A 22,582-nucleotide genomic window follows, 5' to 3' on the forward strand; every position below is an offset into this window, starting at 1 on the left:
TATCTGGAGGTGCTGTTTTTAGATGGTCAGGGAGGGTAAGGGAGGAAAACAAAACAAAAGAGAAGGTCCAGACAGATATTTCACAACAGAACATGTTTTACCAACCAACTTGCCACAGCTAGATTTGAGAGAAAAGTGAACAAAAAGAATGAAAAGCAAACTACAATATGATGCTGTCGACCTTCTTGTCTGACGCTCACAGTGAGCGGCCTCCAGGATGACTTTTGAGAGTGGAGAAGGAATGCGCTGCTCCTATTCTTGACTCACCAAGAGCCTGTTTGAAGAGGGAGGGTACAAGGAATAGCCAGGAGGGGTGAGACACTTCTCCTCTCTAAGAGCATTAACTGTTGAGTGTTCTGCTGGTGACAGGGCTGTCAGGGTCAGATGGCTGCTCAGCCAGATTAGGCCAGCTCACAGCAGATCTCTTGCACAGTGCACTGCTGCACTGCCACAGCAAACCAGCGCTCCAGAGCTACAAGTAGACCATACTGAGCAGACAGGCTCAGGACCACAACACTTCAGACTGGTTACTGCACGTATACAGCTGTTACTCAAAAGGATTTTCTCTCTGAGCTGCAGATATTCAAGCTTCGAGTTGCAGAGAGCAACTAAAAACACTCGGGCTTTACTGCTGCAACAAGACGAACTGATATTTTCTATGTTTTTGGACATGATGCGGCAGAGCTAAGTGGTAAGGGCAAATGCAATATATTGTCTGCTGTTTGATACAGAAAATGTAAAGTACTTAAGTATTCTGCAAAGGTTTTAAGCGTGGTGAATTTTTAACAAAAACTTTGTTTATTTCAAATTATATATATATATATATATATATATATATATATATATATATATATATATATGCACATTTACTTTGCCTAAAAATTTTTATAAATATGATAAAAGTGTGATCACTTTTCCCCTGTAAAACTACATTACTCTCTTCCATGGATGTGACTTTATTTTAGATCTTCATTTTCTAATTAAGAACTGCGAGAGTACTTGATTTCATCACAGGTGAAGTGCCTGTTTGACAGTACAAAGACAGCTGGTGATGATTCTGCAATAACAAGTAGTTTGTTAAAAAGCTGATTTAATGCAACCAATTTTATTATAAATTTTATTATAAATTCCAGATGAGTAATATATACTTTCTGCTGTCAAAATACACACACCATTTAACTTTCATTAGCTCAAATAAGTCATGAATGAAAAATGATTTAAATTAAGTATATCAACTAAGTTTTTTTGAGGTATATGATGTGCAGTAATCATGTAATAATTTTATACATTTTGCATGCATTCTTAATATTCCTTATATAACTTCCTGACTTCTATGTGGGTTTAATGTATTGCATTTTTACAGCCTGAAAAGAGTGAAAAATTGTTCCATTGACCTTTAGCATTGTGGACATACTGAGTCACATTCACCAAAACCACATGCAGTCACGTAAATAATTATTTGGATAGTGATTTTTTTTTTTTTTTGCATTTTGCCTTTGTCCACTACCACAAAGAAGAAATAAAGCAATCAAGATGTGTTTGTTAGTATAAACTTTGATCTTTAATTCAAGGGGTTTAATAAAAATATAACAATCATTTAAGAATTGGAGCCATTTGAATACAGTCTCTTTGTGTTCAGAGCCCATACGTAATTGAACAAACTACATATCAGGATTTTTTTTGTATACACATCATCACTTTTACAACCAGTTTTCTTTTGACAAGTCATGTGATGGATACGTGAACATTACCAAGTCACTGAATATGACTTGGACTTCATTTACATCACTCATTAAAAATATCCAAACAATATGGTAAATCTGTGGAGTAGGCAGCTGTCAAAAACTGAGTGACCGTGCAAGAAGGACATGAGTGAGGGAAGCCACCAAGACACTCATACAACACGAAAGGAGTCAGCTTCATGTTGTATCGACAGAGGTTTTTCTTTAAAAATAAATAAATAAATGAAATGCGTGAATATTCAGCTACAGTTTCCCAGAAGACTGAAGTAAAGCCAAAAGTCGGCACTGCAAGAACATTTTGATTGTTGCACTCAGTTCTACTGTGTTGGCAAAATGGCAACAGTTGTCACTGTGCAAATACTTAGAAATACTTATGGACCTGCTTGTTCACATGGACATGAGTGAATTGAATACAAAGTTTCAAATTTCTGCACAGATGTGTTCAAACTAATCAGCTCCTACTGACAAGGCAAAAGTGTTTGTAGTGTTTGAGTGGAAGTCCTTGATGCCTCATAGATCGGACCGCTGGTATAGACATGGCTATAAATACAGCCTTGAGTATTCGGTGTCTCCGTGAGTTTTCTATAACAGGCAGCCAGCCGGTTGCGTATCAGAGGCTCCTGCAGGACTCTGGTGGAGCTGACAGTCAGTGGTTTGTGGATTTCTGTGTTTAACAGCTCATCTGTCAGAGGAAAGACGCACAGTTGTAGGTGCAATTTTGAATATTCAGCACATCACTTTTTCCGCTGTGACTCATGCTTTTTGATTGTAGAGATAGTTGTAGGAAACGTTATTGCCACTTAACCAGAAATAGGAATGAACCATTTTAAAATAACTGTCAGAACTATTGTTTAATAATGATCTTTTGTTCCTATCGCTCAGATTTTAAAAGGGAAACAGACGGTCCATCACCTGCGGTGGCACCTGTTTCTCCAACTCAAACTGCCCTGAGGTAAAAGAAAAGGTCAGTTTTGCAGAAATGAATTACAATTAATGAATTGTACAATCTCAGGGACACTCATGTATGTTTAGGTGTGTTATTTAGATTTATTCAGATTCACTAAAATTAGTTTCTGTAGAATTAAATAATTTTTTTGTTGACTGAAACAAAAATATGTGACCTTCGATTAGTAGCAATGCTGAAGAAAAGACTAAATATAGATTAGATTACACTCTTCCTGAGATAATGAGGAGATGACCACAGATTACCAGATTACTTCTGGGTTTTCCCTCCTTGTTTGTCCCAGTGTGTGGACACGTGACACTTTCACCAATAATGTATGTTTCCCTCCTGACCATCAGGCTCTCTGTGTGACTTTTTACTGAACATTGTTTTATTGTCACACTTTATTAAAATATGTTTGTGTTCCCACATAATCCAGCATTTATTAGCACACCAAAACATGTTTATTTTCTAAATTTTCCTGATGTTGCTTCTATTTAATATACTGTATTTCTGTTGTTTCTTTTGTTTAATGTATCCTGAAATTATATATTTTTACTTTAGAACTGCTGGTTGATGGAGTTTGTGCGGCGGAGTGGTGACTATTGCCACGCCCAACACATTTAGACACATGTGGCTGCACCATGCGGTTCTGGGGCCCTGAATCTTGAACAACCTTTGCCCTTACATCTCTGACCCAGCCGGCTCATGGGGTAAGACGTGGAGCCCACCTATCTGGCACGAGAAGGAAAGAAAGACACCAACGGAGAGAGAGAAGAACTGAAGCAGTGACAAACAGAGATAAGAACAAAAAGACACTGTTAACTGCTGGATTATAACATGATTCTGTCAACTGGTTGAAGATAACACAGCCTCAGAATTTGGAAAATACCTTAAACGCCAATAGACAATCTTGGGACACCTGGTGAGCTGATACGATTGGGAGCTGGAGACGCAGAAGAAAACTGCTGAAGCTAAAGGTGAGAGGTGACTGGTCACATCTACCTGATGAAATGTACAAATGCTCCAATAATTTTTAATAACAATAATCCAGGGATGTGTTCTGGCCAGTCAAAGCATGCTTGTGACAATGTCCGTGCGAGCTGAAGCCTGTGCTCATTTTTACTCCTGGTCGAAACCAAAAAGAGACCAGAGTCACTTACCTCTACCTCCTTCTGTACTATTTTCTCTTTTGAATTTTCATGCTATGTGTGATCCATTCATTTAGCAGGTGTTAATTTCAGAGTGGATATTCCTTTTTGTGAAATTAGAAATTAATGCCTCAACCAAAAGCAATATCAGTTTATATTAGTCTTTTTAATAAGAACTATTTAACTATTAATAAGGCCTTCTTATAAGTCTTTGAAGGTATATGAATGGCATTTTATACATTAATAGACCAGCCAAAATGGAGTAAATTTTCACTCAGAATTCTACTCACAACACCCCATAATGATATGAAAAGTTTTTTTCCAAATTTATTAAAAGTAAAAAAAAGAAAGCACGTGTACATAAGTATTCACAGACTTTGCTCAATATTATCAGTTATCAAGTTGTTCACCAATGAATATGGCTTTATACACCCTGAAGAAAATCATACACCCTGAGGCCGAAGGTGTATGATTTTATCATTTATAAATGATAAATGCACGCAGAACACAATGCGCATGCTCTCCCTTTGCTCACTGCCTCCGGGGGTACGGATGCGGGAACCGCAAAGAATCCATGTCATGGCCACGGAGCTCTGCGGCTGTGGTTACCGAGACCATGCAGCGAGCGCTGCTCATCAACAGCGAGCGTAGTCTCTGGACCTGGTGCTGGAGTTGGATGCAGCTCGGCACAGCAGACGAGGGCGGTGTGAGTGGCCCACTGCGGCGCTTACCGAGCCCGCAGACTCAGTAAGCGCATCGGAGGCAGTGACAGCAATCGCGGTGATGCTGCCGCGACCTGCCCACCTGATAAGGATGCAGAACACAATGCGCTGTAAAAAAAAAAAAAAAAAAAGAAGCATGCAAAATTGCAATAAAAAAATCTGCGAAACTGCGAGGCCGCGAAAGGGAGTTACGTTCTAAAAATAACCCGCGATAGGCAAAATCCGCGAAGTAGTCAGCGTTATTTTTTACAATTATTATAGATGTTTTAAGGCTGTAAAACCCCTCACTACACACTTTATACACTTTTCTCAAACAGGCATTAGCATTTTCTCACTTTTCTCTCGTGTGTAAACACTCAAAGTTCAAACCTTAGTAGAAAAAATAGAACATTTTCCTATAAATAATTATGATGGCTTTTAGAACTAACAAATTTAATTTTAATGATCAACCTACGAGGTTGGACACGTAAGAAATTATTAATAGTGATTTACCAGTATTTCACAGTTCCTCTGACCGCGCCTCTTCATCGTGGCACCGCTCCGCTGTCTGGATTGGCTGATTACTCGGGTGATATGAAAAATATTACCTGTCCGCGAAAAGGGTGTATTGCTATTTATTCTTTAGTGTTTTATCCATTCATATTGGCGTATCATTTATAGGTATATGATAATTGTGGATACAGCTTTAGTAGCAATTACAGCCTCATGTTTTCATGAATATGTTGTCACAAGCTTGGTGCACCTATCTTTGGGTGGTTTTACCCATTCCTCTTTGCAGCATCTCTCAAGCTCTATCAGGTTGGATGGGGAGTGTCGGTGCACAGCCATTTTCAGATCTCTCCACAGATGTTAAATCGGATTGAGGTTTGAGCTCTGGCTGGGTCACTCAAGGACATTCACAGAGTTGTCTTGAAGCCACTCCTTTGATATCTTAGGATCATTGTCCTACTGAAAGATGAACCGTTGCCCCAGTCTGAGGTCAAGAGCGCTCTGGAGCAGTTTTCATCCAGGATGTGCCTGTGCATTACTGCATTCATCTTCCCCTCAATCCTGACTAGTCTCACAGTTCCTGCCGCTGAAAAACATCCCCACAGCATGATGCTGCCATCACCATGCTTCAGTGTAGGGATGGTATCTGGTTTCCTCCAAACATGACGCCTGGCATTCCAGCCCAGTCTCACTTTTTTTTTCGTCCTTCCGTCACGAAATGAGTCAAATTTTCGTGACGGGGTTTTTTTTTTTTTAACTCAATATTACTAACCCGACTCCTACCCCCAACCCTAACCTTAACCACCCCCGACCCAACTTTTTAATTTCGTGCAGTCATCACGAAATGAATTACAATGTATTCGTGCTACCGTGACGAAAATGAGGCGCTTTTCGTCACAATATCACAAACCATTGGATTAATGTATATTTCGTGCTGCTGAATCACGACTTGCTGTTGTGTGGGCCGCCAGAAGAGGAGGTACTGCTGGCCCACCACCAGAGGGCGCCCTGCCTGAAGTGCGGGCTTCAGGCACGAGAGGGCGCAGTCGCCTCACAGGAGCAGCCAGGGTGACAGCTGTCACGCATCACCTGCAACAGCTGTTACCCATCAGCAGGGGAATATCAGCAGGACGACGCCTCCACCTCTTTGCCGAGATATCGTTCTACCTGGAAGGTAACGTACCTCAGCTAACTGTTCAACAGTATTCTTCATAACTTTGTGCGTTTTTTCGTGGACTACTTTTCCAACGAGAGGTGGAGGTAGCTTTCCTGTCATACGGATTCCTGGGTGCAAACGCGCCCTCATTTAATTGCTTTTTGTTCCTCGCCAGCAGTACCAGGTCCGACACGCGGAGGCAGTGGCCACCTGGGAGTTCGGGACTTGGCGGCTCCAGTATTCCCGGGGTCTGGTGGCGGAGGAAATCGTGTGGTTCCGGTTCTGCTTTGGACAGGCGTCTCCTATCTTCGAGCCTGCCCACACGACACCTTTGTAAATTGACTTTTGTCTATTGTTGTAATCTGTTGTATTTGTTGTGCACATTCACAACAGTAAAGTGTTGTTATTTGACCTACTCCATTGTCCGTTCATTTGCGCCCCCTGTTGTGGGTCCGTGTACCTACACTTTCCCAACAGGATATCTCGGCCAACGTCATGGATCCCGAGGGGCATCAACCGGCTGTTGAACGGCCAATGGAAGAACAGGACGCACAGGCGTCCGCAGGAGGAATGATCGGTGAGTTGCAGCGGATCCTCACCGCTTTCACGGCTCGGTTGGATTTAATGACCGAGCAGAACGTCCTCCTTAACCGCAGGGTGGAGGCTCTCGCCGCGCAGGTGGAAGCGCGCCCTCAGGGCGTTGCTGCGGCTCTCCCTCCTGTCGACCCTGTGCGTAACAGTGACATTCCACAGGTCGTTCAACGCCCCCTCCCACCTTCCCCGGAAGCATACATAAGCCCTCCAGAGCCGTACGGAGGTTGTGTGGAGACGTGCGCGGACTTCCTTATGCAGTGTTCGCTCGTCTTCGCACAACGTCCTGTCATGTACGCGACTGATGCCAGCAAGATAGCTTATGTAATAAACCTGCTTCGCGGTGAGGCACGCGCTTGGGCTACAGCGCTCTGGGAGCAGAATTCACGGCTCCTTCAGACATATGATGGGTTTGTGAGGGAGTTCAGAACAGTGTTCGATCACCCAAATAGAGAAGAGACCTGTGCTGCTGTCAATGAGACAGGGGCGCCGGAGCGCAGCTGCCTATGCAGTCGACTTCCGCATCGCGGCTGCGAGGTCCGGCTGGAATAGCACTGCCCTCCGCGCCGCCTTTGTAAACGGACTGTCATTGGTCCTAAAGGAGCACCTGGTGGCCAAGGACGAACCGCGGGATTTAGATGGGCTTATCGATCTCGTTATACGATTAGACAATCGGTTAGAAGAACGCCGTCGGGAACGAGACGAAGGGCGTGGCCGGGCACGCGCCGTCCCTCTCCCTTCCAGTTCCGACCGCGTTCCGCCCTCCCCACGCTCCACGGCCCCTACGCTCCGTGTGGTTACAGCTCCCCCTGCTGACGAAGCTATGGACACGAGCAGGGCCACATTTAGGGCACCAGATAGACAGAGGAGGCTGGCCCACGGAGCGTGTTTTGTTTGTGGCTCGATAGAGCATCAGGTAAGAGACTGCCCCGAGCGGGTTAAACACCAACGCCCGCCCCTAGAAACTGGGCTAGGGGTGGGCCGAGACATTCACGTGGGACACACCCACATTGCCACACGACTCCCAGTTACAATCCTTTATGAGGATTTAACCCTGAAGGCCCCAGCACTGGTGGACACGGGCTCTGAAGGGAATCTGTTAGACAGCAGATGGGCCAGGGAGATAAGGCTCCCTCTGGTGGCGCTTACCTCGCCTGTGCAGGTGCAGGCACTAGATGGCTCCCTACTCCCTCCAATCACATATAAGACACCACCAGTAACTCTGGTGGTGTCAGGAAATCACCGGGAGGAGATCGAGTTTTTTGTGACTCCTGCTACCTCCCGCGTGATTCTAGGGTTCCCCTGGATGTTAAAACACAATCTCCGGATCGATTGGCCATCCGGGGTAGTGGTTCAGTGGAGCGAGACCTGCCATCGGGTATGTTTAGGTTCCTCGGTTCCTCCCGGTTCCCAGGCTAAGGAGGAGGTCAGAGTCCCGTCCAATCTAGGGACGGTGCCGGTGGAGTACCACGACCTTGTAGATGTGTTCAGTAAGGATCTGGCGCTCACCCTTCCCCCCCACCGTCCGTACGATTGTGCCATTGATTTGGTTTCAGGCGTTGAGTTCCCGTCCAGCAGGCTGTACAACCTCTCACGACCTGAGCGCGAATCAATGGAGACCTACATCCGGACTCTTTAGCCGCCGGGGTTGATCCGGAATTCCACCTCCCCGATGGGTGCAGGTTTCTTTTTTGTGGGTAAAAAAGACGGCGGACTTCGTCCATGCATTGATTATAGGGGACTGAACGAAATCACGGTTCGTAATCGATACCCGTTGCCCCTGTTGGATTCAGTGTTCACGCCCCTGCATGGAGCCCAAATATTCACTAAGCTAGATCTTAGAAATGCGTATCACCTGGTTCGGATCCGGAAGGGAGACGAGTGGAAGATGGCATTCAACACCCCGTTAGGTCACTTTGAGTACCTGGTCATGCCGTTCGGCCTCACAAACGCCCCCGCGACATTCCAAGCATTAGTTAATGATGTCTTGCGGGATTTCCTCCATCGATTCGTCTTCGTATATCTAGACGATATACTCATCTTTTCTCCGGATCCTGAGACTCATGTCCGGCATGTACGTCAGGTCCTGCAGCGGTTGTTGGAGAACCGGCTGTTTGTGAAGGGCGAGAAGTGTGAGTTTCACCGCACAGCTTTGTCCTTCCTGGGGTTTATCATCTCCCCCAACTCCGTCGCTCCTGATCCGGCCAAGGTTGCGGCGGTGAGAGACTGGCCCCAACCCACTAGCCGTAGGAAGCTGCAACAGTTCCTCGGCTTTGCAAATTTCTACAGGAGGTTCATTAAGGGCTACAGTCAGGTAGTTAGCCCCCTGACAGCCCTGACCTCACCAAAAGTCCCCTTCACCTGGTCGGATCGTTGCGATGCCGCGTTCAAGGAGTTGAAACGGCGCTTCTCGTCTGCACCCGTTCTGGTGCAGCCCGATCCTAGTCGCCAGTTAGTGGTTGAAGTGGACGCCTCGGACTCAGGGATAGGAGCTGTGCTTTCCCAGAGCGGGAAGACCGATAAAGTCCTTCACCCGTGTGCCTATTTTTCCCGCAGGTTGACCCCGGCCGAACGGAACTATGACGTCGGCAATCGAGAACTCCTTGCGGTGAAAGAGGATCTTGAAGAGTGGAGACATCTGTTGGAGGGAACGTCCGTGCCATTCACGGTTTTCACTGACCACCGGAACCTGGAGTATATCAGGACCGCCAAGCGGCTGAACCCCAGGCAAGCCCGCTGGTCACTGTTCTTCGGCCGTTTTGACTTCCGGATCACCTACCGTCCCGGGACCAAGAACCAGAGATCGGATGCCTTGTCCCGGGTACATGAAGATGAAGTCAAAGCGGAGTTGTCGGATCCACCGGAACCCATCATCCCGGAGTCCACTATCGTGGCCACCCTCACCTGGGACGTAGAGAGAACCATCCGGGAGGCCCTGGCACGAAGCCCGGACCCCGGAACTGGGCCGAAGAACAAACTATATGTCCCACCAGAAGCTAGGGCTGCAGTCCTGGACTTCTGTCACGGCTCCAAGCTCTCCTGTCATCCAGGGGTGCGAAGAACCGTGGCAGTTGTCCGGCAGCGCTTCTGGTGGGCGTCCCTAGAGGCCGATGTCCGGGATTATATCCAGGCCTGCACCACCTGCGCCAGGGGAAAGGCTGACCATCGCAGGGCACCAGGCCTACTCCAGCCGCTGCCTGTGCCTCATCGCCCCTGGTCCCACATCGGCCTGGATTTTGTCACGGGCCTCCCGCCGTCCCAGGGCAACACCACCATCCTCACGATAGTGGACCGGTTCTCCAAGGCGGCCCACTTCGTGGCCCTCCCGAAGCTCCCAACAGCCCAGGAGACAGCGGACCTCCTGGTCCACCACGTCGTCCGGCTGCATGGTATTCCAACAGACATCGTCTCCGATCGCGGTCCCCAGTTCTCCTCGCAAGTCAGGAGGAGCTTCTGCCGGGAACTGGGGGCCACGGTGAGTCTCTCGTCCGGGTACCACCCTCAGACCAACGGGCAAGCAGAACGGGTAAACCAGGAGGTGGAACAGGCTTTGCGCTGCGTGACTGCCGCGCACCCGGCGGCCTGGATTTGGCCATTTGGCCTGGATCGAGTATGCTCATAACAGCCAGGTGTCTTCAGCCACCGGCCTCTCCCCTTTTGAGGTATATCTGGGGTATCAGCCCCCGTTGTTTCCGGTGGTTGAGGGAGAGGTCGGTGTGCCCTCGGTCCAGGCCCACCTACGGAAGTGCCGTCGGGTGTGGCGTGCCGCCCGTTCTGCTTTGCTAAAGGCCCGGACGAGGGCAAAAGCCCATGCAGACCGTCGGCGGGCCCCGGCCCCTGTGTATCGGCCAGGGCAGGAGGTGTGGTTATCCACAAAGGACATTCCCCTCACGGTGGACTCCCCCAAGCTACAAGACCGTTACATCGGCCCATTTAAGATCCTTAAGGTCATCAGTCCAGCCGCGGTGAGGCTTCAGCTTCCGGCCTCACTGCGGATCCATCCTGTGTTTCATGTGTCCCGGTTAAAACCACATCACACCTCACCCCTCTGTACTCCGGGTCCGGCACCGCCTCCTGCCCGGATCATCGATGGCGAGCCGGCTTGGACTGTACGCCGGCTTTTGGATGTTCGTAGGATGGGCCGGGGCTTCCAGTATTTGGTGGACTGGGAGGGGTACGGCCCCGAAGAACGCTCCTGGGTGAAGAGGAGCTTCATCCTGGACCCGGCCCTCCTGGCCGATTTCTACCCGCCGCCAACCCGGACAAGCCTGGTCGGGCGCCGGGAGGCGCCCGGTTGAGGGGGGGGGTCCTGCTGTGTGGGCCGCCAGAAGAGGAGGTACTGCTGGCCCACCACCAGAGGGCGCCCTGCCTGAAGTGCGGGCTTCAGGCACGAGAGGGCGCAGTCGCCTCACAGGAGCAGCCAGGGTGACAGCTGTCACGCATCACCTGCAACAGCTGTTACCCATCATCTGATCAGCAGGGGAATATCAGCAGGACGACGCCTCCACCTCTTTGCCGAGGATATCGTTCTACCTGGAAGGTAAACGTACCTCAGCTAACTGTTTCGACAGTATTCTTCATAACTTTGTGCGTTTTTTCGGGACTACTTTTCCAACGAGAGGTGGAGGTAGCTTTCCTGTCATACGGATTCCTGGGTGCAAACACGCCCTCATTTAATTGCTTTTTGTTCCTCGCCAGCAGTACCAGGTCCGACACGCGGAGGCAGTGGCCACCTGGGGAGTTCGGGACTTGGCGGCTCCAGTATTCCCGGGGTCTGGTGGCGGAGGAAATCGTGTGGTTCCGGTTCTGCTTGGACAGGTGTCTCCTATCTCGAGCCTGCCCCACACGACCACCTTTGTAAATTGACTTTTGTCTATTGTTGTAATCTGTTGTATTTGTTGTGCACATTCACAACAGTAAAGTGTTGTTATTTTGACCTACTCCATTGTCCGTCATTTGCTCCCCCTGTTGTGGTCCGTGTACCTACACTTTCCCAACACTTGCCGTGAGACTGGGTTGGGCATTCACACCACAGAGTTCAAACTTTGTCTTTGTTTCTCATGGTCTGATGAGTCCTTCAGGTGCCTTTTGGCAAACTCCAGGTGGGCTGTGCCTTTTACTAAGGAGTGGCTTCCGTCTGGGCACTCTACAATACAGGCCTGATTAGTGGATTGCTGCAGAGATGGTTGTCCTTCTGGAAGGTTTCTCTTCTCTTCACAGAGGAATGCTGGAGCTCTGACAGAGTGACCATTGGGTTTTTGGTCATCCCCCTGACTAAGGCCCTTCTCTCCCGATCGGTCAGTTTAGACGGGCAGCCAGCTCTAGGAAGAGGCCTGATGGATCTAAACTTCTTCTTTTATGGTTGATGGAGGCACTGTGCTCTTTAGGACCTTCAAAGCAGCAGAAGTTTCTGTATAGATTTTGATTCTCTTACCTTTATTAATAAATGCAATAACTGTGTTTGCTGTATAAGTATTTAGTAACTATAAACTGTTCATAGGTTGGTATAGGTGCTTATGAATGTTTATTTATGCTTCAGTTAATACGAATGTAATTTTATTAACATATGTGCTAACAGCATTAATAAATATTTTCTAAGGACTTATTACTGATTGATGCTGACATGTTACCCCAAAAACACCCTCCTGCCATAGAAAGGAAATATTCACTGTTGTTGAATATGAGTCATACCTGCTGGGAGGCCAAAATAAACGTTCATATGTCGACCTGTGGCTGCAAAGTTCTGGGTACTGATTTACTGGTATTAATCATGGCAGCACGAACCTCGAACACAGGCACTGTGGTATTATCCTACTGTAAGCTCATAACAGGTAACCTGTTACCTTTCTTGTGTAACTCCATCTGTTGTGAGGAGATTAATGGAACAATCAGTTCACTTTAGAAATGACATAAGCCCATCAGTCCTTATCAGCTCTGTCACTGAATCTCTGCGTGCACTCCACAGAGACTTTCTTGATTTGTCTCACTCTCAGATGATTTGACTTCAATACTGAAAAGTCATTAAAATTCCAGCAGCATTGTAAACAAAATATAAGGAAAAAAAAAACAGTACCAGGCAAAAACAGACACTGAAGAGCTGTGACTTTAAAAGCAAAGTGCTGATTTTTGTTCCAATATTTGTTTCTATTAGTATTCAATTCAGTTTCTTTTTTTCTTTGCTCTCCATGATTTACCCAATTCTGCATCGCATCAATTCACATTCTCACAATTAGCAGAAAAATTTTCACAGTCACGCTCCTACATCTAGATCTGTACCAAAGTTTAATTGATTCTTTCTTTGTCCATGCCCTACAGTTCCACCAAGTTTCATGAACATTGATCAGTATGTTTAATTACTGTGACAAGCAAACAAACTAGTAATAACAATCATAATAATAATTAGAAATGTTTTGTAGTACTTCTCATACAGGAAATACAGTGTAAAGCTATATGCCAACAAGAGATATTTGAAATAATTGAAATAATGAACTAAACAATGGTGATAAAATAGTTTCAGTTGAGAACTAGAACATATGTAATTGTAACATTTACAAATCATTCATGGGGTTCTTATTAACCAGTAAACCTAAAAAGACCTGTAACCCTTTATTTAGCATAAAGCAAAGAAATAAAATCTTTGTAAAAATGAAAAAAAATATGGTTTTACTCTATTTAATGATGTTACATTAATGCTATTTTTGAAGTAACTATGTTAATGTTAAAATGCTGTTCAGCACATACAAAAACTCCAGTATGCATTCTATAGTTTTTTGTTGATGCTGGTTTTTTTATTATTATTATTGTTCAAACCCTCAGAGGGATGATGAGGTGACGCAAACATTGTTCAAAGGTTTGAGATTATGCATATGTTTTCATTCTACGTTCATAACCAACAACTGATTGCTAACATAAAGGTCGGCGGCCATCGTGGGACATTCAGGCCAACATGAACCGTCCAGCTCCAGTGGAACTGTGCCACAAGAACATGAGATTCCTGATCATGCACAACCCCACCAACAGCACGCTCGGCTCCTTCATAGAGGTGAGGTCTGCACACATCCAGACACACAGTGTGACAATCCTCTCTTGCTAACCACGCCCATTCCAGGACCTGAAGCGTTATGGCGCTACCACAGTGGTTCGAGTCTGTGATGTCACCTACAACAAAACGCCACTGGAGAAAGACGGCATCACTGTGGTGGTGAGGACATAAACACGCAGTATAAACGGTCAAATCTGGGTCAAAATATCACTGAAGAAAGCAGTTGTTCTTTAGGATTGGCCCTTTGATGATGGAGCCCCGCCCCCCAGCAAACTGGTTGATGATTGGTTGAGTCTGCTGAGGAAGAAATTTCAGGAGGATCCGGGATGCTGTGTGGCTGTACACTGTGTGGCCGGACTAGGAAGGTTAGAAACACACACACACACACACACACACAGAGTCATTTTGCTGCCTGATGTCTAAGTAAGATTTGCTGCTGGTTTGCTCAGGTTACAGCTGCTGCTTTTCTAAATAGAATGTGTGTGCGTGTGCGTGCATGCATGCAGGGCTCCTGTGCTGGTCGCTGTGGCTCTGATAGAAAGTGGGATGAAGTATGAAGATGCTATTCAACTCATCAGGCAGTAAGGAGATGTACACACACTGTATCTGCAAAGATAATAATACTAAAAACATCTTTCTACAAAATCTATACATGTCTTGACCAAATACGCTATTATATTTTTACTGTTGCTTTGGATGTTTTGCACCGCAGGGGTGGTGGCCAAGTGGGTAATGTGCTCGGTTTCAGTGCAGAAGGTTCCAGGTTCAAATTCCACCCCTGCCACATTTCTCCATGTAATGTGGAGTTACGTCAGGAAGGGCATCCGGCGTAAAACCTGTGCCAATTCAACATGCAGATCCATCTTGGATTTGCTGTGCAAACAAGGCAGCAGCCGAAGGGACTTACTTTTTGGATGTTTTGCACCGTTTATGGTGTATTGAAAATGCCTGTAAAGACTTGAGATATTACACTTTTCTTTAATAAGCCTCTACTGGTGGTTGGCTCTCACTGCGGTATTGTATCACTTCCTGTTCCGGAGCACAGCGGTGTTTTGCTGTATCTGTTAGCTGTTTAATCTGCGCAGTTAGATTGATCTAGTTACCTAGATAACGATTTGTTTCACAGTGTAATCTTCACGTGCCTTAACTAAAGCACTCCTTCTGCTGAATCACCTCTAAATTATTTACACATTATTCACTTTGCGTGTTTTTAGGAATCCGCTAGCTTAGCGCAGCTACTAGCTCTTAGCCAGTTTAGCATGGCGGCTTCTCCTGTCTCTCCTGCACTTTTCTGCTCTGGGTGTGAAATGTTTAGTTATTCCTCGGCCTCCTTTAGCAGTAACGGTACTTGTAATAAGTGTAGCTTATTCGTAGCTTTGGAGGCCAGGCTGGGCGAATTGGAGACTCGGCTCCACACCGTGGAAAATTCTACAACTAGCCAGGCCCCTGTAGTCGGTGCGGACCAAGGTAGCTTAGCCGCCGTTAGTTACCCCCTGGCAGATCCCGAACAGCCGGGAAAGCAGGCCGACTGGGTGACTGTGAGGAGGAAGCGTAGTTCTAAACAGAAGCCCCGTGTACACCGCCAACCCCGTTCACATTTCTAACCGTTTTTTACCCACCCGACGACACACCCGCCGAGGATCAAACTCTGGTTATTGGCGACTCTGTTTTTGAGAAATGTGAAGTTAGCGACACCAGCAACCATAGTTCAATTGTCTTTCCCGGGGGCCAGAGCAGGCGACATTGAAGGAAATTTGAAACTGCTGGCTAAGGCTAAGCGTAAATTTGGTAAGATTGTAATTCACGTTGGCAGTAATGACACCCGGTTACGCCAATCGGAGGTCACTAAAATTAACATTGAATCGGTGTGTAACTTTGCAAAAACAATGTCGGATCTGTTAGTTTTCTCTGGGCCCCTCCCCAATCGGACCGGGAGTGACATGTTTAGCCGCATGTTCTCCTTGAATTGCTGGCTGTCTGAGTGGTGTCCAAAAAATGAGGTGGGCTTCATAGATAATTGGCAAAGCTTCTGGGGAAAACCTGGTCTTGTTAGGGAGAGACGGCATCCATCCCACTTGGATGGAGCAGCTCTCATTTCTAGAAATCTGGCCAATTTTCTTAAATCCTCCAAACCGTGGACTATCCAGGGTTGGGACCAGGAAGCAGAGTTGTAGTCTTACACACCTCTCTGCAGCTTCTCTCCCCCTGCCATCCCCTCATTACCCCATCCCCGTAGAGACGGTGCCTGCTCCCAGACCACCAATAACCAGCAAACATCTATTTAAGCATAAAAATTCAAAAAGAAAAACAATATAGCACCTTCAACTGCACCACAGACTAAAACAGTTAAATGTGGTCTATTAAACATTAGGTCTCTCTCTTCTAAGTCCCTGTGGTAAATGATATAATAATTGATCAACATATTGATTTATTCTGCCTTACAGAAACCTGGTTACAGCAGGATGAATATGTTAGTTTAAATGAGTCAACACCCCCGAGTCACACTAACTGTCAGAATGCTCTTAGCACGGGCCGAGGCGGAGGATTAGCAGCAATCTTCCATTCCAGCTTATTAATTAATCAAAAAACCCAGACAGAGCTTTAATTCATTTGAAAGCTTGACTCTTAGTCTTGTCCATCCAAATTGGAAGTCCCAAAACCCAGTTTTATTGTTATTATCTATCGTCCACCTGGTCGTTACTGTGAGTTTCTCTGTGAATTTTCAGACCTTTTGTCTGACTTAGTGCTTAGCTCAGATAAGATAATTATAGTGGGCGATTTTAACATCCACACAGATGCTGAGAATGACAGCCTCCACACTGCATTTAATCTATTATTAGACTCTATTGGTTTTGCTCAAAATGTAAATGAGTCCACCCACCACTTTAATCATATCTAGATCTTGTTCTGACTTATGGTATGGAAATAGAAGACTTAACAGTATTCCCTGAACACTCCCTTCTGTCTGATCATTTCTTAATAACATTTACATTTACTCTGATGGACTACCCAGCAGTGGGGAATAAGTTTCATTACACTAGAAGTCTTTCAAAAAGCGCTGTAACTAGGTTTAAGGATATGATTCCTTCTTTATGTTCTCTAATGCCATATACCAACACAGTGCAGAGTAGCTACCTAAACTCTGTAAGTGAGATAGAGTATCTCGTCAATAGTTTTACATCCTCATTGAAGACAACTTTGGATGCTGTAGCTCCTCTGAAAAAGAGAGCTTTAAATCAGAAGTGCCTGACTCCGTGGTATAACTCACAAACTCGTAGCTTAAAGCAGATAACCCGTAAGTTGGAGAGGAAATGGCGTCTCACTAATTTAGAAGATCTTCACTTAGCCTGGAAAAGAGTCTGTTGCTCTATAAAAAAGCCCTCCGTAAAGCTAGGACATCTTTCTACTCATCACTAATTGAAGAAAATAAGAACAACCCCAGGTTTCTTTTCAGCACTGTAGCCAGGCTGACAAAGAGTCAGAGCTCTATTGAGCCGAGTATTCCATTAACTTTAACTAGTACTGACTTCATGACTTTCTTTGCTAACAAAATTTTAACTATTAGAGAAAAAATTACTCATAACCATCCCAAAGGACGTATCGTTATCTTTGGCTGCTTTCAGTGATGCCGGTATTTGGTTAGACTCTTTCTCTCCGATTGTTCTGTCTGAGTTATTTTCATTAGTTACTTCATCCAAACCATCAACATGTTTATTAGACCCCATTCCTACCAGGCTGCTCAAGGAAGCCCTACCATTATTTAATGCTTCGATCTTAAATATGATCAATCTGTCTTTGTTAGTTGGCTATGTACCACAGGCTTTTAAGGTGGCAGTAATTAAACCATTACTTAAAAAGCCATCACTTGACCCAGCTATCTTAGCTAATTATAGGCCAATCTCCAACCTTGTTTTTCTCTCAAAATTCTTGAAAGGGTAGTTGTAAAACAGCTAACTGATCATCTGCAGAGGAATGGTCTATTTGAAGAGTTTCAGTCAGGTTTTAGAATTCATCATAGTACAGAAACAGCATTACTGAAGGTTACAAATGATCTTCTTATGGCCTCGGACAGTGGACTCATCTCTGTGCTTGTTCTGTTAGACCTCAGTGCTGCTTTTGATACTGTTGATCATAAAATTTTATTACAGAGATTAGAGCATGCCATAGGTATTAAAGGCACTGCGCTGCGGTGGTTTGAATCATATTTGTCTAATAGATTACAATTTGTTCATGTAAATGGGGAATCTTCTTCACAGACTAAAGTTAATTATGGAGTTCCACAAGGTTCTGTGCTAGGACCAATTTTATTCACTTTATACATGCTTCCCTTAGGCAGTATTATTAGACGGTATTGCTTAAATTTTCATTGTTACGCAGATGATACCCAGCTTTATCTATCCATGAAGCCAGAGGACACACACCAATTAGCTAAACTGCAGGATTGTCTTACAGACATAAAGACATGGATGACCTCTAATTTCCTGCTTTTAAACTCAGATAAAACTGAAGTTATTGTACTTGGCCCCACAAATCTTAGAAACATGGTGTCTAATCAGATCCTTACTCTGGATGGCATTACCCTGACCTCTAGTAATACTGTGAGAAATCTTGGAGTCATTTTTGATCAGGATATGTCATTCAAAGCGCATATTAAACAAATATGTAAGACTGCTTTTTTGCATTTACGCAATATCTCTAAAATTAGAAAGGTCTTGTCTCAGAGTGATGCTGAAAAACTAATTCATGCATTTATTTCCTCTAGGCTGGACTATTGTAATTCATTATTATCAGGTTGTCCTAAAAGTTCCCTAAAAAGCCTTCAGTTAATTCAAAATGCTGCAGCTAGAGTACTAACGGGGACTAGAAGGAGAGAGCATATCTCACCCATATTGGCCTCTCTTCATTGGCTTCCTGTTAATTCTAGAATAGAATTTAAATTCTTCTTCTTACTTATAAGGTTTTGAATAATCAGGTCCCATCTTATCTTAGGGACCTCATAGTACCATATCACCCCAATAGAGCGCTTCGCTCTCAGACTGCAGGCTTACTTGTAGTTCCTAGGGTTTGTAAGAGTAGAATGGGAGGCAGAGCCTTCAGCTTTCAGGCTCCTCTCCTGTGGAACCAGCTCCCAATTCAGATCAGGGAGACAGACACCCTCTCTACTTTTAAGATTAGTCTTAAAACTTTCCTTTTTGCTAAAGCTTATAGTTAGGGTTGGATCAGGTGACCCTGAACCATCCCTTAGTTATGCTGCTATAGACTTAGACTGCTGGGGGGTTCCCATGATGCACTGTTTCTTTTTATTCACCTCTTTTTGCTCTGTATGCACCACTCTGCATTTAATCATTAGTTATTGATCTCTGCTCCCCTCCACAGCATGTCTTTTTCCTGGTTCTCTCCCTCAGCCCCAACCAGTCCCAGCAGAAGACTGCCCCTCCCTGAGCCTGGTTCTGCTGGAGGTTTCTTCCTGTTAAAAGGGAGTTTTTCCTTCCCACTGTCGCCAAGTGCTTGCTCATAGGGGGTTGTTTTGACCATTGGGGTTTTTCTGTAATTATTGTATGGCTTTTGCCTTACAATCTAAAGCGCCTTGGGGCAACTGTTTGTTGTGATTTGGCGCTATATAAATTAAATTGATTTGATTTGATTTGATTTAATAGTAAATGGAATTTTTTTTTAAAGAATGCAGGCTTCTTTATATTAAAATCTCTAAAATTGGGTCTAAAATCTCTGGAACAGAACATAAGTTGAATCCAAAAATATCACCCTATTTGGTAAATTTAGTCGTTTTTCATAATGATGAAATATAGCATCAGAATGTTGTTGGTTAAAGAAAAAAAAATGCCAACTTTCTCCATGGATCGGAATGTGAACAGTATTTACTCTCATGACATGAAACCTCTTTGATCAAGCTCAGTGGAATGAGGAATTGGGCTGCCAGTATGTAGACCTAGGTTTGAATCTTGGTAATGCTACCAGTCTGCGTCCCTTGATGAGATGCATCAAATACCTGGGCCCAGTCCACCCCGCTGTAAATGGGTGCCGGCTTTGGGAATTTGAGAATTAAGGACCAAGGGACCATAGTGATTCTCTATTCTGACATGGAAACAAACCAAGGTTGCCCAGTCACAAGCAGGCCTCTAACCTCTAAACCACCACCTCCCCTGAAAAGGGTATCAGCTTTGGCTGGTGCTGTGACAAACAGGTGTCCTGTCCACGTGGAGTCAGTCTCGTCACACTGTGTAATCCAGGAATAGTCACCAGCACTAGCAGGCCTCAGCACGTACTGATTGATTTCCCACAATGAACTTGTGCCTAACAAAGAAGGAGGTGTAGCCACAGAAGAAGAAATGAGGTACACAAAGATTTTTTTTAAACTTTGAGGCAATGAGATCTGGATTTACCTGGATTTACCAGATTTATGGTAGTGATTTTTAGTAGGGTGCATCAGACCCCCCATTGATTTTTAAAATCTTTGAAATGCAACTTGTCTTAGACATAAATCTGTTCCTCCATGCAGAAAACTTAGTCTGTTCAAATTTTGTGTTAATTGAGCTATGATTACCTACGCCACCGCCGCTTTGAAATTTCGCATTTTCATTTTATATGAAAAATCCATATCTTAGAAACCAATCATCCTAGAGACGTGCAGGTTGGCTCAAATTGTGCAGAAACCCCAGGTTTATTTTCAACTTTAATAGTAACTATAGTACTATTGGCATTAGTTTTCGAGATATTTAAGAATAAAACATATTTTCATATAAAACAAAATGCGAAAGTTCAAAGGGGCGGTGGCATAGGTAAACATAGCTCAATTTTGACAAAGAATTTACAGAGTAGGTTTTCTGCATGGTAGAACAGATTTATGACTAAGACAGGATGATTTCCAGAGGTCGGTTAACAGGTTTCTGCATAAAACCGTTTGGACAACAAGGAAGGAGACACAGAAAAACAAATCAGGAACAGAACTCCCAGTCATTTTAGGAACTCAGGACCTGTGAAAATGTAGGAAGTGTCCCTGGACTGTGACGTCAGTGAATGTCAAAAATGAAATGAGTCCATGTAAATAAATCAGGTGTGCAAAAAGAAATGATTCAACAATGACGGTAAAATCACGTGTTTTATTTTGCACAGTTAGAAACACTAAAAATAACATTTTAATGGGTAAAATGCTCATTTTCACGTGATTGTGTCTGTTCTGTATTTCAGGAAGCGTCGAGGAGCCATCAACAGTAAACAGCTGACGTACCTGGAGAATTATCACTCCAAGCACAGACTCCGCATCAAAGACTCACACGGACTCAAGATCAAGTGCTGCACCATGTGAACGCCACTGACACACACACACACATACACACACTCCTGGTACCTGGTGTGGACAAACACCCTCAGGGATGTTATGACATAAGCCTTGTCATTTCTGTACACACACTTCTTTGCATTACTGTGAGTGGCATCAGTTTCCTGAAGAACCCTAACGATGACTGGACCCATGACACCCTTAAAACCTCAACTCAGGGTTATGAAAATCCCATGAGCGACTTTGGCCTAGTTCATCTTTTCTGAAAGTATCTGTTAAACAATCACTTGTTTCAATCCATTGTTTTTGGAAGGTTATTTGATAAAAGTACTTTTTTGTCCTTGAAGATGAGACAGGTGTCACTTAAATCAACTGTGGAATGTGCACCCCCCCCCCAAAAAAAAAAAAAATCCATCTGTCTGTGCTGCAGGTTTTAGGTTCATAAAGGAACACTTCAGTGGCAGACCAGAGTTCCAGCAAAAGTCTTGCTGTTAATTATTAAATAAAAAGTCAAATGTTAGATTCTGATTATGTGGCCTTGCTATAAAAATCTAAACAAAAAACTTGCTGGGTCAAATTTAAAATATGAAATTGTCTTTCAGGTCAGAGATGTGATCCCGGAGACACACTCTTAGAGCCCTATCTTGATGGTTTTAATGCACGCAGTATTTACACAGCACATCATGCACGACAAACCAAGGTGCTGGGCGCCACCTGTTTGGTTTGACTAAACAAATATGACACTTTTTATGATTTTTATATTATACAAATAATGAATGTTTATGAGTTCAATGGCAAGAATATTTCATTAGATGACAGCTGGAACATACCATTCAACGAGTTTAAGCCTAGTTGAATGGTATGTTCCAGCTTTCACCGAATTAAATATTCCTTCCATTGAAAGAATGTAAAAACATTCATTATTTGTTTTATATTATGGCTAAAATAGATCCTCATCATTTGATATTTTATTAATTTATAAACAACAGAAAAGGGACTTACAGTTTGGTGTTCCACTGCTGCTGAAATCCAAATTGTGATGCTGTGCACCGACTTCGGACTTCCATTAAAAAAAAAGAAAAAAAAAAAGACTTTGTGTAGTTCCTCAGTCCAGCCAAAAATCACGTCAGCTTTTCATCTGAACAGCTCTTCATGCATCCACACAGCTTACAGCGGAGTGTCTGAATGTGTGTTATAAGAATTAGCAGTGTCAATTAGCTCGTTGTCCCCCACGCACGCGCACACACACACGCAACTGTGCCGGTGCTTCTGCGCACATGTACTACCAAAAAAAGACTGTGTACATCCTTGGTGCAGTGAAAAAAAAAATCATGTCAGAAATTAGTCCAGCTTTTCATTCCAACTTCCTGCCAACAGCCTTCAGACAGCGCACTGGATTTTTTTTGTGTATGCGCGCACGCATGTGCGAGCACATGTGTACGTGCACGA

The 22,582-nt window shown here is 44.5% G+C and overlaps 1 protein-coding gene across 4 annotated transcripts; it reads left to right on the forward strand.

The window, feature by feature from the left end:
• Nucleotides 1–268: 268 nt before the first annotated feature.
• LOC117514659 (protein tyrosine phosphatase type IVA 3-like) lies at nucleotides 269–21,725 on the forward strand. Of its 4 annotated transcripts, none has more exons than XM_034175225.1 (8): nucleotides 308–691; nucleotides 2,625–2,706; nucleotides 3,250–3,665; nucleotides 13,709–13,836; nucleotides 13,903–13,995; nucleotides 14,071–14,201; nucleotides 14,343–14,417; nucleotides 21,043–21,725. In XM_034175225.1, the coding sequence occupies exons 4-8, from the start codon at nucleotides 13,741–13,743 to the stop codon at nucleotides 21,158–21,160; spliced, it is 513 nt and encodes a 170-aa protein (XP_034031116.1). In that variant the 5' UTR covers nucleotides 308–691; nucleotides 2,625–2,706; nucleotides 3,250–3,665; nucleotides 13,709–13,740; the 3' UTR covers nucleotides 21,161–21,725. The 4 variants fall into 4 exon arrangements, with proteins under 4 accessions (XP_034031119.1, XP_034031116.1, XP_034031118.1 ...); XM_034175227.1 differs by having other exon boundaries at nucleotides 2,625–2,694; XM_034175228.1 differs by lacking the exon at nucleotides 14,343–14,417 and having other exon boundaries at nucleotides 269–691.
• The last annotated feature ends 857 nt before the right edge of the window (nucleotides 21,726–22,582 follow it).

The sequence above is a fragment of the Thalassophryne amazonica genome, chromosome 7 (genome assembly GCF_902500255.1).
Source record: "Thalassophryne amazonica chromosome 7, fThaAma1.1, whole genome shotgun sequence".
In the NCBI taxonomy this organism is placed as follows: Eukaryota; Metazoa; Chordata; class Actinopteri; order Batrachoidiformes; family Batrachoididae; genus Thalassophryne; species Thalassophryne amazonica.

What these genes read in the sequence shown, in the direction of transcription:
- LOC117514659 (XM_034175225.1), top strand. Translation starts at nt 13,741, where the DNA reads ATGAACCGTCCAGCTCCAGTGGAACTGTGCCACAAGAACATGAGATTC. An exon ending in TGTGTGGCCGGACTAGGAAG is followed by an intron (nt 14,202 to 14,342) that starts GTTAGAAACACA and finishes GCATGCATGCAG; the next exon opens with GGCTCCTGTGCTGGTCGCTG. An exon ending in GCTATTCAACTCATCAGGCA is followed by an intron (nt 14,418 to 21,042) that starts GTAAGGAGATGT and finishes TCTGTATTTCAG; the next exon opens with GAAGCGTCGAGGAGCCATCA.